Source organism: Motacilla alba, chromosome 1A (assembly GCF_015832195.1).
Source record: "Motacilla alba alba isolate MOTALB_02 chromosome 1A, Motacilla_alba_V1.0_pri, whole genome shotgun sequence".
Taxonomy (NCBI): Eukaryota; Metazoa; Chordata; class Aves; order Passeriformes; family Motacillidae; genus Motacilla; species Motacilla alba.
The window spans coordinates 54174688-54188826 of NC_052031.1; the positions used below are offsets into that span (position 1 = coordinate 54174688).

Consider the following 14139-nt stretch of genomic DNA (forward strand, 5'->3'; position numbering starts at 1 on the left):
GGCTCTAGAATAAAATCTTTTTCCCAAATAAATTCATTACACTTAAAAAATGAACTTTTGGCAACCACGTAGTCAGAAAAAAAAAAATCTTCCTCATAACTTTCAAGGATCCCTTTCTTGCTTGCTAGATATTTAAGCAACAAAGAAATGCCGATGACATTTCTCAGATCAAGGACTTCTAAAGGGCTTCCTTGAAAAATAGCCTCATGCCATGCTACTTGTTCTGAAATTAGAGATGAAAAAAATTAAGGTCTCTGGAAACTTGGCAGCATGGGTTTCTTGTTTCTCTAGCAAAGAATTACAGTGCAAGATTTAATGAAAGAGATTTAACCTGAAGTCACTTGTTTATCTGGATTTTGCTGGTGAGATGGTTGCTAACTGAAAAACTGGTTTTGATGTTTCAGCTTGGGAGGCGCCTGATGGTGGATCAGTGCACAACGTGTGACTGCTTCCAGTCAGCACCTCGGAAATACACCCTGAAGTGCACCAAACTCAACTGCCAGGCCTGCCCAGCGGTGAGTGGGAGCAGCCTGGGGGGGTCTGCTTAGGAATGTGTCTGATGACAGTTGTGTTCTTCACTATACACACCACTTTATGTCTGGTACAGTTCAGGGGCCTTTAGCCTTCCTTCAGGTTCTTCTGAGAAGTCTTGCTCTGTGTTCTTTCCATGAAGTAGATGATATGTACCAAATCTGATCTAAATCCTCAGCATAGCAAAGATAACTTTACATGGTACTCAGCTCCACAGGCACATTTTATTGTTTATTTTAGATTACTTACCCTTAGGGCAATATAAGGTTTGGCAAACCATTTGCAACAGGAACTGCTGAGCCCTCTTTCCTACAGTGTTATCTGTCCCTCCAGGGACTGGTAGCTCAGCCAGATCTCCATGCTTCAGTCCTTTTCCTATGACAATTTTCTGAATTGTCTAAAAGCTGTAGCATTTGTTTGTTTCCCAGCCCATGCCTTTGGTGATTTGAAGTGATTGTCCCCATCAGTTCCCACTGTTTTTTGAAATCTTTGCTGCTGCTTTGGTGCCATCATCTGCAAGGAATGACTTTGGCTGAGAAAGCCAGAAGGATATATCTTCCATTTTTACTCTACTGACCAACAGTGTGACAGGATTGCCTAATTAGCTCTGCTCAGTTCTGTAGTTTTCTCTCTTAGCACCAATACCTCGAGTAGAAGGAGACCTAAGTGAGGTGCAGAGGCTGGTTTGATCACCCTGTGTCCAAAAAGCACAGACCAGCAGCTAAGTTTCACAGAAAAAGAAAACTTATATGCCTCTACGTCTTCTTCATCCTTTCCCTGGATAGTGGATAGAGCACAATGGCCCCAACCAAACCCAGGGCCTGTGCAAGTGGTGGCCCTGGCACCCAAAATCCACATCTCTAACATGATCATGTGGGATTCCTGGCTGATGTCCAGGAGGGGCATATACAGATAGAGCCCCTGGAACAGAGAGCGGCAGAGTTTTTGATGAATCCAATCTCCCATCCTGAAGTAGAACTGGAAAGGACTGGAAATGTAGTTATGTTTCTGGAGAGAGTAATCTCTGCCAATGAAAAAAATAGATCAAGACTGCAGGCTCAAATTATTTCCTGCAACTCTTTTTCTTGAAGAATTGTCAACAGTGTCCCAGCTGGCCTGTTGTGAGTAGAAAAATGATGATGTGACTTCCAAATGATGTCCAGGGACAGGTCAGTAGTTAGGACAACCCAAGGCCAGCCAGTTTCATGTGGAGAATGCAGATTAGATAATTCATAAGTGTTCCACTTGTCCATTGGGCCATCAAACTGGCTTTGACACCTTTTATTTGGTGGAATGGATGTAGCCTCTGACAAAAAGGACAATCTGGAATACTTTTTGTGGTTCTAGACCCTAGTATCACCCCTTCTGTAAGGTTTGATTATAGACATAGGCTTCTGAAGAGAAAATAAATGGACAAGCTCAGTACTGAGCATCTTTCTCAAAATATAACCTTGCAGATCCATAAAAAAAACCCCAAACAGATACACCAGATTGAATTTGTGGCCAGAGACATGTGTATGTTCTCACACAAAGATACACGAGCATCCATTCTTTCTGTGTAATGGTAGAGGAATCAATATAATACATGATAAAATAAATGGGGAGGGGGGGAACATTCCTCTCCTGCATCTTTCACCACCTACACATTACCCAACTGGCTCCTTGTTCCCATGTGACCCAAAAGTACAGACTAGACAGAAACCCTGAAGAAAGGGCCATTTCCAGTTGGCCTTATTAAGGGCTGTGAACTTGTGTTTGGGAGATATGCAGCTACCCAAGGGAAGTTGTAGGTCTAGGAGTATATATCCCTTCCTAGCCATTGTAATGAATTTGTGGAGCTTGAGGGGAAAAAAAAATCAAATAAATACAGAATGTCTTCATCCCCCTAAGGTCAATGGGATTCACACAATTCACAGGATCTTTCCTGTCTCAAAGCCTTTGACTTCATGGTATACCTGGATTAAAAGCAATTCCACGCTAATGGGTAAAATTTAAGAGTACAAATTGGTTAAGAGTACCAATTCTCTCAGGAACATCTGCTTTCTCCTGGATGCAGAAGTTGTGTAAGGAAAAGCACTGGCAATTGAAGTGCAGCCAACTCCAGCATATTCTGCTCAGGAGGGTAATTTTTTGGGTCATTTTATGACCTGCTTCAGGTGCTTATATTTTTGCTAGTAGGGAAAGTTCCCCTAAATAACAATGAACTATGTTTTTCCCCAATGATTTAATAGTAACTCCCCTTCCCCAAATTCTCTTTCTATAAAAAATATATGGATAACATACATACCTTCACTGAACCAGAAAGTGTTTGTTTTCTTAAAAATGTTCATCTCATCATAAGCAGCTGTTGGTTATCTGGAGCGGCTGGGGATATTACATATTACTGTGAGACACTTCATGTGTTAGCTCAGTTCCCTTCTGCTTGGTTTGATTTTTTTCCTTTTTGTTATTCACTCTATACCTTTCTGCCTCTCCACCTAGTGCTGCTCAATCTCCCATGCTTTTTTTCCTGCCACTGTTTTTCCCTTCAATGCTGTTTGTGGGGCTCCATTATTCCCCTTTTCTTTCTTGCTCTCCTTTTCCCTTATTCTGCCCTTTCCCTGCCTAATGCTTACTAGGTATTTTGCCCTTTTCTCTCCAGTTTCAGCACTTCCAACTGCTTTTCCATGTTGCACTGTGTAGAATCCATTGGTTTTACTTAGAAACATTTTGCTGGCTGTCATTTTGTCCTCTGAATCTTATTTTTTTTTTAAATCTTCTTAAAATAAATACAGGATATATGCTTAAAACAAAATAAACCCAGAAAAATGTCTTTCACCTTCTAGAACTACAGAAGGCAGGAAATCCATGGCTCTTGCTGTGGAAAATGTGTGCCAACTTCATGTAACATCAGGCTGAGAGATGGAAGGGTTCAATATCTTCAGGTAAGTTTTAAGCACTCTTTATTTTATTTATGAGTAAATGTAAATGTATCATCAAATGTATCATCATGGTTTTGATTAGGTAACGTGGTGTTACCAGTGTTTTTGTATCTCAGAATAATTGATAAAGGAAGTTAATTTGTTTGTAAATGACAAATGGGTGATTTCATATCCCAGTGCAAAATCCTAGAGGGGCATTCTAGATTCAGGAATGTTATCAAGGAACTTTAACTGGAATATGACCTCAAACAGGTATTTAGAGGAAATGAAAACCCTCATTTAAGATGTGATATTGTTAAATGGAAAATGTGAATTTTGAGAAACTTCTCCAGCATAGAATAATAGAATGGATTGGGTTGGAAGAGAACTCAAAGATAATCTTGTCTCAATGCCCTGTCATGGGCAGGGACACCTTCCAGTAGAGCAGGTTGCTCAGAGCCACATCCAGCCTAGCCTTAGTGCAGGATATGTTCTTAAGCAGGAGTGGATATTTTTCTGGTTAAACTCCATCTTCTCTCACCAGAGGCAGTATCTAAAATTTTCTTTCATTCCATTCCTGTGAAAAATCTTAGATGGGGAGAGTATAGGAAGAGCCACGAAGCTGGGGAAGGGTCTGGAGCACCAGGAGCATTTGGGAGGAACTCAGCCTGGAGAAAAGGAGGCTCAGGGAGCACCTTCTGGCTCTGCACAACTCCCTGACAGGAGGAGGAAGCCAGGTGGGGGTTGGGCTCTTCTCCCAGGGAACAAGGGACAGGACTAGAGAAAACAGCCTCAAGTTGCACCAGTGGAGATTTAGATTGGATATAATTTTTTTTTTCACTGGAAGGATTGTCCAGCTTTGGCATAGGCTGCCCAGATTGAGTCACCAGCCCTGGAGGGATTTTAAAAATGCGTGGATGGGACTCTTAGAGATGTGGATTTCTGGTGGACTTGGTTGGCAGTAGGAGGTTAATGGCTGGACTTGCTCTTATGGGTTTATTCCAAACGAAATGATTTGGTGTGGGGATGGGGGTGAAAAGAAGAAGCTCTAAAGAAGTTCCCAACTCCTCCAGAAGGTATTGACATTGTTTATATAACATGGTATTTCAAAGAGCCATATGTCTCTTTGAAAGACAGATCATAGGCCAGACCCCCAAATCTCTCACTTAGAGGAGGTTTTTTCCTAAGTTAATGAAAATTTCTTCCCTGTTAAGAGCTGAAAAAGGTCAGGTTTTGGTAGTCTGGGCAGAACTGTGATCCATACGGCCATGGAATTAAACAGAAGAAAATGACTTTGTTGATAAACAAAGATTTCTATATTTTATAACTGTCACCACCATGGTTCTTTAAGTAAGACATCAGCAAAGTAATATCCTGAAAACTTCCTGTCCCCTGTTGCTGTGTAAAGCTAACAGCCCTTCAATCTTTCCAGGCAAACACATCCCTTCAGGATGGCTGTGACAGTCACTCCTGCAGAGTAAATGAGAGAGGGGAATTTATCTGGGAAAGGAGAATCACTGGCTGTCCTCCATTTGATGCCAGAAGATGCTTAGCTGAAGGAGTAAGTAGTGACAGGTCCTGTTCCCAGGTTTCCTAATGGACTCTGTCATGTTTCTGGTACCTTCTGTGTGCTGGGGTGGGAAACCCCAACCCTTTCCCAACACCTTGGCTAAACTGAGTTTGAACTTGCTCTGAAATTCAGAAAGATACAGGTTTTCTCTGTTTAAAAATATAAGCTGGTTTTTTTTTTTTTTTTTTTTTTTTTTTTTTTTTGTGGGACTGTGTTGACTGCTGACCCTAATTCTGTTATCAATATGAAGCTGAATATTTGAGGTATCAAACATTTGCAAGTGGTGGTTCTAACAATGTTCTCAGTTTGGGATCCAGAGCAAAACTGTGTGGACAATGACACAAACTGAGAAATATGAATATGAAATGCTAAGGTATTTTTTCTCTGTCATTATATGAGGTTAGGGAAAGGAATTTTCACACTGCTGTAGAAAGATCAAACTTCCACAACTACACTTGTTTAGAAGGATAAAAAGCCCTGCACAAAGTACTTGCCCGTCTTTCTTGTGACTTGAGGTTAATTAGACACTGAGGAGCAGAGTGAGGTGTGAGTGTAGCACATGGTGCCCTGTTTTTGCTAATCTGTCAGGTTTTACACATCTTACAGGTGTTTATATCCACCTGCTCCAATTTTCTTGGGCATGGCAGGAAGCAGGGAATTTTTAGTAAAGCTTGTGGTCAAACCAGTCTGCTCATACATGTGAAAGAAATGGAGAATTTACGTATAATGTGGGAAAAATAAACAGGGCATTTCTCACTTTGTGAAATTGTAATACATGGTTTTGTTGTATAAACAAAGATTTAGAAAAGAATGTTGCATTACATTACAGGCTTTGGGTTATTATCGTATTCAAGTGATGTTAATGGAAAATCTGTGAAAAACAATTTACTTTTTAAACAGAATTTCTCAAACTGCATTTATTCTTCTCCTATCCCCCTCAAACAGAACTATTTCAGCTATAAAATTAGTGGTTTTCATCTTGTTGCAGATCAAAATTTTAGGTTTTTAATTAAAAAAGCCTCCAAACTTTTGCATGTAAGCTCAGGGGTTGAGTGCAAAAATGGCGTCACCCTGCAGTCTAAATATTTCTCCATTTTGCCTTTCACTATAGTTTTTCAATAATTTGCAATATACATATATTTCTGAGAAGTATGTTCTGGATGATAGCAATGAAACAAGAAACATAAGGTTTTATGGCTTTTAAAACTTACTTGACAGATGTGATATTTCTTAAACAGAATGAAACCTGAATGCTACTGGTTTTATCCTTCTGGTTTTCAGTAATTTATTTGTATTTCATGTCTTTATTTTAGAAAGCTCCTAATAGCAGGTGAGAGCAATATTTTCAGGTGTTGAACTTGCTAATAAGTCAATTACTTCCAGTTAGCTACCAGCAAATATCATCACAAGTTCAAAATCTTAAAATTGATAAAGAGAAGAGCATTAATGTAGATTTATGATTTTGTATAATGTAGAAATTCAGTTGTTGTTTTTTTGTTTGGTTTTTTTCCCTAGTACCCTGCTTTATACATCTTTCAGCAGAAGTGTATCACTTGTGCCAAAATTTGAGTTTTGTTTTTTTTTTTTTTTTTTTTAATCATTTTAGGGCAGAATTGCAAAAATTGGCAACACTTGCTGTGACACATGTAAGTAAATAATCCAGAAATCTTGTATGGAGAAGGCAGAGTATGTAAGTACCTACACTTTCCATAATATGCACTGTAATGAACCAGAGCTTAGCAATGTGGTTATAATAAACCATCAAAGAAGCCCACCTTCTGACATGCTGCTGTCATGTTTTGTCATCTAGAACACGTTTTGACAGTATTCCCAAGTGCTTAGAAAGAAATAGATACTCTTCCACATTTTATGCAGATGTTAATTATGAATGTTTTGTTTTATTGTTCATCTGGTGATAACAGAAATAGTCCTGCACAGACAGCCTGTCAAGGCACATAACCTGATACTACTGAATATGTGAGGAAAACACTTCATGAATAAAAAATCAACTTTAAATTAATTAATCAAAAAAGCCTAACCCTGGTGGCAGTAATGTCTTGGCTAACATATTAACCAAAAATAGTAGGGGAAATGCATTCCTATGGAACAGCCTGACTGGTTCTTAAATTTGTCAGTTTAGGGGTCAGTCCTGCGACCCTTAATTTCATGCATCTTTGTGTGGATAATCCAAGTGTCAGTCAGGCTGTGAAAGGAGGAAGGGTTTGCTTACATAAGGAAGGTTTGCACGGTTGAGTTCTCATTTCTAAAATGAATCACTGATGCAAAACTCTCAGTTTTTTCCTCTGTAAGTAAAAAAATAATACTGTAGCTTATATAAAATTAAAAATATAACAAAGGATTGAAATTCTCTTTTAAGGTCAGAATATCAAGATCTTGTCTTATGTCTTTTAATTTTCTTACTTTTCCTATGCATGTGCTCATAAATAAAAGATGGCCAGCATAGCAGCCCATCACCACACTGGCACAGCAACTGCTGCAGTAATACCCCTGATGAAGGAGGGTAACTCCTAGAGAGTTTGCAGCCTTTGCCTGTCTGGATAATCACTGAGCTCTGGCTTGAGACATAGAAGTCAGAAAGCTATTGAGAGACTGTCATCAAATGGATCAAAGAGCTTTTTGGTTAAGAGAGCTTTAATCTACCAGGCTACAAGTAAGGAGTATGCAAGATTATTTATTAACAACAGCAGATTTTGAGATTTAAAAGATAGGGTGGTGGGCAGTTAGTGCCAATCACTGTAATCAAGGAGAAACTAGTTCCAAATGAGCACAGGTCAATGCATAGATTTATTTAACAGAGTCGTTTAAAAGTGATACCTCCCTGCAGCAGCAAAGGCAAACTGATGTACATGATGTGCTGCCTGCATAAACCTCCCATATTGAATGGACCTTCAAATCCTTATTCCCAATGATGTTTTGCCTGGATGTAGCTCAGTTTGTCATGGACATAGATTACATTATCTTCCAAGGTCTTGAGTCTGTCTTTCAGGAAGTCTCTGAAAGAGACAGTCTTTCAGATGTCTTTGGCCCATGAAGAATTGGGCAAAGAACTTGTTCCCTCAAGTTCAAGCTGATGCCTTTGGCTCAGCAGAGTCCAACAAGTCCTTGGGCAAATGAAAGGAGCTGGTTGAGGAGTCAGTTTCCCTTCCTATGTGATGCCTTCACAACTGGACTGTTTTAGTGTGTCTGAGGGCACTGTTCCAGCTTTTTTGTGGGAGCACACAAGTGAACAGCTCCTATTTTCTCATGAGGTTTTTGTGGTATTAGCCACAGGACTTGATAATTGGCAAAGGATAGTCCTTATTTTCCCACTTAACAAAGAAGTTGTGTCTCTTTTCTCTGTTGATCTCAATCTCACATGTCTTGTTAGGTATGTTACAGGTAAAATGCCTTATGTTACAGGTAAAATGCCAATTAAGCCAAATTAATAATTTGCGAGAGCCAAATTATTATAATAATAAAAAAAGATAAAATTTATTTTGCGTACATTCGGATTACAATTTATGCCAGCCATGAATCAAAAGGACAGAGCCAAGCCTGGGACTTTGGCTCTGGGTGAGACACATGCAGCTCTGACCCCTTTCTTGCATCAGAGTGGTGAGTTCACGAATTGTATGTGTTTTAGTCCAGGTTTTATGCTCTATTTCTTGCCCTGACCTACGGTATCCTTTGTCCCTTTCTCAGTCTGATGAGCTTTCGATGTTTCTCAGGTGCAGAATAATTCTATTAGATGAGCAAACAGTCCAGTCTCCAGAGCCTCAGGAATATTCATCTCATTACGTTGTTTTCCATCCGGCGAGCGCAGAATCTCGTCTTTTCCTTAGGACAAAAGCCGCACCACAATACACATACCGCGCCCAGGAATACATACATGTTGAATAGCTTTTACCGGAATCAGGTTTTTACATACTAGTGAAGTTCCCAGAACTGGCTATTCATGTTGAGTTGATTATCATAAAATATGCTATCTCTGGTTATCAGTAGCCACGATGGGCCTCTGATGTCCCGTTCCCTGATTTAGTTAGAATTTAGTTACATTTTACGGGGACTCCTTTTACATCTTAGCGAATTTGCGGGAACCCGGCATTCAAACAAGGTAGATTATGGGAACTACACTGAAATTTGGTTATCTAGGATCACTAAGGGCCGGTGATGGCTCGGATGTTCTGAGTTTCATTCAGAACTTTCCCTTTACTTGCAAATTACAGTTTTATATTCAGTGGACACCTGGGGAAATTACAAGCTGATGAAGAAACTGATGTCTCAATTCCTGTGTAGGATTTTTAGGATTCCAGGTGCCCTTCTGTGTTAAACTCTGAAGCATGATTTTAACTTTATATATATATATATATATATATATATATATATATTTCTCTAGTGTTATAATTTATTCAAGCATGAATTTTAATATATCTATAACAGTTACAAGCACTTGCCTTTGCAGAGGAGGCACAGTTAACAAAGAAAGTAAATAACAGAGGTAAAGTAACTAGAAAACAAGGTAAGTCAGGATCAAAAAGGGGATAGATCTGTGTTGAGGCTGATCACTTTTTTTTTTTGTGCTTTTCATGCTTTTCAATTGTGTGAACACAATTGTCCTTTCAGGTGGACAATTTTTATAAAGGAGTGAGGAAATCATTAAAAGAAAAAGTACAGTTCAGCCCTGGAACAAAAAATGAGCTGCATTTTTAAAAAATGAAATTTAAGGTTTTAGCAAGGCACAGAGTCAATTTGGTACCAACATTCTGATGGAAAGCTGTGTTTGCTGGTAGGAAGATGAATACCTTTCTCTTCCCTTTGTGTATGTACTTAATTGTGCAGATACCCTGCAGAATTCCTTCAACTTTCTGAAATGTTTTGGGTAGTACCAAAAAATCAGTCCAATATTCTGTTAAACACAGAAATTTTGTTGGTTAGATAGAAATGGGTATGAGTAGGAGTCTGTCTTTTTACAGACATAAAACTGTAGTAACACTACACAGACCTCCTGTTGTCTATGCATAAAATACCCATTGAAAAAAGCATTGGCTCCTTCACAAGTCTTTAGATGCAGACCAAAACATGCAAGAGTTCAGAAGAAAATGTTCTAGCTTAGTTTATATTTGAGCATATTAATGATGAGGTTCTCTTTGAAAGTGGAGGAACAGTCTCTGTTGGTTACCAGAGTTAACAGGAGAGTTGTCTAAGACCAAGGGAGAGGCTGGTGTTCGTTGGCCAAGGTGACTTTAGAACAAATCAGTCAGTTGAAAATAAACATGAGGGAAACCCTTCTCTAGTGGAATTTTAGGGCTGTAGTGTGAAATTGTCACACAGTTCTGCATGAATTACTCTAAGGAGACACACCCAGCTAGGGATTTTACCAGGAAGAACATTTCACTGACAGCAATTTCAGGAGTAAAGGGAAGTGAGTGACAAAAACCAATTACCAGCAGTGTCAAACACTTTAAAAATTTTTTCTTTTATTTTTCTTTTTTTTTTTTACTTGGTAGGTGTGGAGGTGGAATGTCATCCAGTAAGTACCAGACTGCAGTATGGGAATATCAATGGGTGTGTAGCTGAAAAGGAGGTGCCCATTTCTCATTGTGAGGTAAATAACAAAAATCAACCCCTCTTTTTCTTTCCCTGAAGGAAAGCTTTTCTTCCACCATGGTTTCACTTCAGTAAGTGGAGCATCAGTTTCTCATTGATTGACTTAATGTTAACCTAACTGGCACTTATTTCCTGAAGTAATTTGCTGATGCCGAATTTTCCCTAGTCAAACCAGCATGAAAAAAGGCATGTGTTAGACCAAAGGCTTTGTTCATCCCACTCTCTTGCTTCCATCAGAAATTAATGACTCTGAAGTAGCTCTGTTAGGACTTTATACTTTTAAAAAAGGACTATTTATCTTCACATTTGTGAAGCTGATTTTCAGTTCTGAGTATGTAGTTAAGCACTGAGCCTGTGGATTGATTAGGGGAATTTAAATAGGTATTTAGATAAATGGCATTTTAAAAGACCTTTAAACCCAAGTGCCAAGATTTGACTTGTGTACCTTAAAAGCTCTGGGATTCCTCAATTAGCCTTGGCATCAAGCTCTTGTGTTCTACATGTCTTGTGCCTTCCATAATCAAATTAGAAGTTTAATTTCCAGCCCATCACTGCTATGTAAGCCCATCAGTTGCTTACATAGCAACTTCCTTTTAAAACAGGAGCATAACTTCCCTTCTGCGTGTTCCCATCTCTGCTCTTTCCAAGATAACCAAGCCCCATATAAGGATTTTAATCAACCCTTTAATCAACCTTTAATCAACCCTTTGTGCAATCCAAGTTATAGCACAACTAATAATTCTTAACCTCTTGTCCTGTCTACAAAGTAAATGCTCCTTAGCCATAAAGTCAAAAGTATTGATGTTTCTCCTGTAGAAGTCCAGATTTTACATTGGGAATAAACAGTATTAAGTACATTTTGCCTAAAGTCATCACTGATAATGATGGGATATTTTAATTTACTAAGAGCACAAAGCCACAAAAGGAAATGGACTCTGACAGAGTGTTATGTGGGGCTACTTGTTTTGACATCATGAAGGCTTATAGCTACAGGCACTGACAGCTTGGTCTAATTTAGTTAAGTGGCCAGACAAGCAGAACAAGAAATAATAGCACCAGCAGGGCAACAGTGGGTGTGTGGGTTGCAGCATTTGGGCTAAAGCACTTTCTGAATGCATGATAATCACATTTGCTGAGAAGCCAACACCATAGCTCTGGACATTCCCTATGAGATTTTAATTCCAGGCTCTTTTGTGTGTGTGAGCAGTTTCTTCACCTCTCCTTTGCTCTGCTTATTCTCATAAGAAGTTACTGTTTGTGCAGCACCCTGCATTCTGGACCCAGGCACCTGTTTCTGAGTTCATGTTTTCAGCAGGGTACAGAAGCTGGACAAAGTCACCCACAGATATTTTGAAGGAAAGAACCAGAATTCTGAGTGCCATGAAGCTCTGTTCAAACTTCAGCTCTCTTCCTTTTCTATTTAGGGCAAGTGCAGAAGCACCACCAGGTACTCTGCTCAGACAGGGCAGTGGGAAGACCACTGCAGCTGCTGTACAGCCACTCAGACCACCACGGTGACGATCCCACTGCGCTGTCCCAATGGGACCATGGTGCAGCACTACATCCCCTCTGCCTCGCTGTGTGAATGCCATGCTCGCAAGTGCACACCATGAATATTGCCCAGAAGCCCAGCTGCTTAATCTGAAGTTTTATGATGGAGGAACTTAACAATGCAAGCCTAATTTTCTCTGTACACTGCTTTATCCATTAGAATCCTGAAAAATTGTATCAACACAGCAAACAATAAAGCTTATCAGCACAATAGAACATGGTCTGATTCATCTTGGGATGGATAGTAGGAGAGAGATTCCCTTCATTTCACTGTGAAAATTAATCCACATTATTGAAAAAAATCCCAAAAGAAAAACCACAAATAAATCATGCTCAGAAGGAGTTGCTTATACTTAAAGAATATTTCCCAAGTCATTTAGTGTTGTCTGCAGAGACATTACACTTTCATTCCCCACTTCAGTCCTTAGTGACACATGGTGGACTTACAATTTTTTGCTCTTTTCCCTCCCATTCTTTTCAGGGAGTACAGTAATTATGGGATAAGACTTCAGAGTAAGAGTAGGATGTTCGTTGTACACAAACAATACTGGTTGTGGCTCAGACAACCAAATATCTTTCTGCAATGCATATACATGTTTCTTCTGAAGCTGAATGCAAAGAAACTGTGTGTTGAGGACTACTATAACTACACTATGTAAATTCTGCAAGTCCTCAGGACATGTGTACAGGTTTAAGGACAGCTCTTACTTCAGCCCTTGCCCAGACCAACTTGAGGAGAAAGCTCAGTGGTTATCTCACTTATTTCCAGGTGCCTCGACTTGACCTGTTGCATTTGTTCCAAAAGTTGGAATTAATTTAGATGCAGAATTTGCAGTGGCAGGTGTGTTATGAATAGAGTCAAAATTCATAAAATAATAAATGTTGTAGTGAATATAATATAGTTATAAGTGCGAAGTAGGATATAAATAAGTTAGAAATAGTTACAAGAATTAAGAAGTTGAATTTTACCATGAGGAATCTTGTCTGGGTATGTTTTAAGAAACCAAGGAAAAGCAGCCTACAAGATTGGGAAACTGGCTGACACACACATACCACACAGAAGGACTACATTTTACATGTGAAGTAAAAACAGCAACACAGAGTTTCGAGGTTTTAGCTGAGTAAAGAATTACGCCATCAGCAGCACACCTGGCTGCTGATGACCGGAGGGAGGGGGATAATACAGATGAGGAAAATCCATTCAGGCTTGTAATCTGTTTCTGGGAAATCTCTTAACATGTAAGGGATTTCCAGTAAGGGACTGTTTGACTTGTATATCTAACCAGACATAGAGTTTTGTGTATTGCAAATACGGTTCTTTCGAGTTCTGTCTAGCACAAGACAAGAAGTCGATGAATTGTTCCCAAGACATGGAGAGCTGGACCATCCTTCATCTGATAGCATTATCCTGGACCAGAGAAGCTTTTTTGGACTTACTTGATTAAGAAAAGGACAAAGGACATCCTGGCCCGCGGCAAGAAAAAGAGTATAAGAACTGAACTCAAAATCGCAGTGGTGTGCCGCTCCACTCTGAGGCATCCAGGGCTCAGAGCTGCGTAGCGTGTCACCCAGGCTCTATTCCCAGGCTAGACTCTGTCTGATTCATGGCTGACCAGGATTTTGTCATTCGATCACGAAATAAATTTTATACTTTGTTATTTTATCATAATTTGGCTCTTGCAAATTTCTGATTTGATTTGATTGGCAATTTAATTCATAACAGGTGTAATTTAGTTATTGCTGCCAGTCATATATTTACAAGGATTAAAGTTCTACTTTGTCTAGTTGGGCCATGGAACACAAAAGATCTTCCAGAGTGTTGTTGGTCCTGGAGGAGTCTTGTGTCAGTGAAGCAGTTTCACTGGGAAGTGCTAATTTCTGAAAAATATGAGAGAGGGAGGATTGTTATTGCCATGCGTGTTTTTGAAAGACAAGAATTATTTAAGCTTCTTGAGCTTCTTGTTTAACTAACAATTTTAA

At 39.3% G+C, this 14139-nt stretch overlaps 1 protein-coding gene across 1 annotated transcript in view; it reads left to right on the forward strand.

Annotated features, from left to right (window-relative positions):
- VWF (von Willebrand factor) overlaps nucleotides 1-12372 on the forward strand; it is a 122596-nt gene extending 110224 nt beyond the window's left edge. The window contains exons 47-52 of the mRNA XM_038153087.1: nucleotides 405-515; nucleotides 3357-3455; nucleotides 4864-4992; nucleotides 6608-6647; nucleotides 10509-10606; nucleotides 12033-12372. Coding sequence (XP_038009015.1) covers nucleotides 405-515; nucleotides 3357-3455; nucleotides 4864-4992; nucleotides 6608-6647; nucleotides 10509-10606; nucleotides 12033-12221 — 666 coding nt within the window. The 3' untranslated portion in view covers nucleotides 12222-12372. The remainder of the gene's footprint in view (nucleotides 1-404; nucleotides 516-3356; nucleotides 3456-4863; nucleotides 4993-6607; nucleotides 6648-10508; nucleotides 10607-12032) is intronic.
- The last annotated feature ends 1767 nt before the right edge of the window (nucleotides 12373-14139 follow it).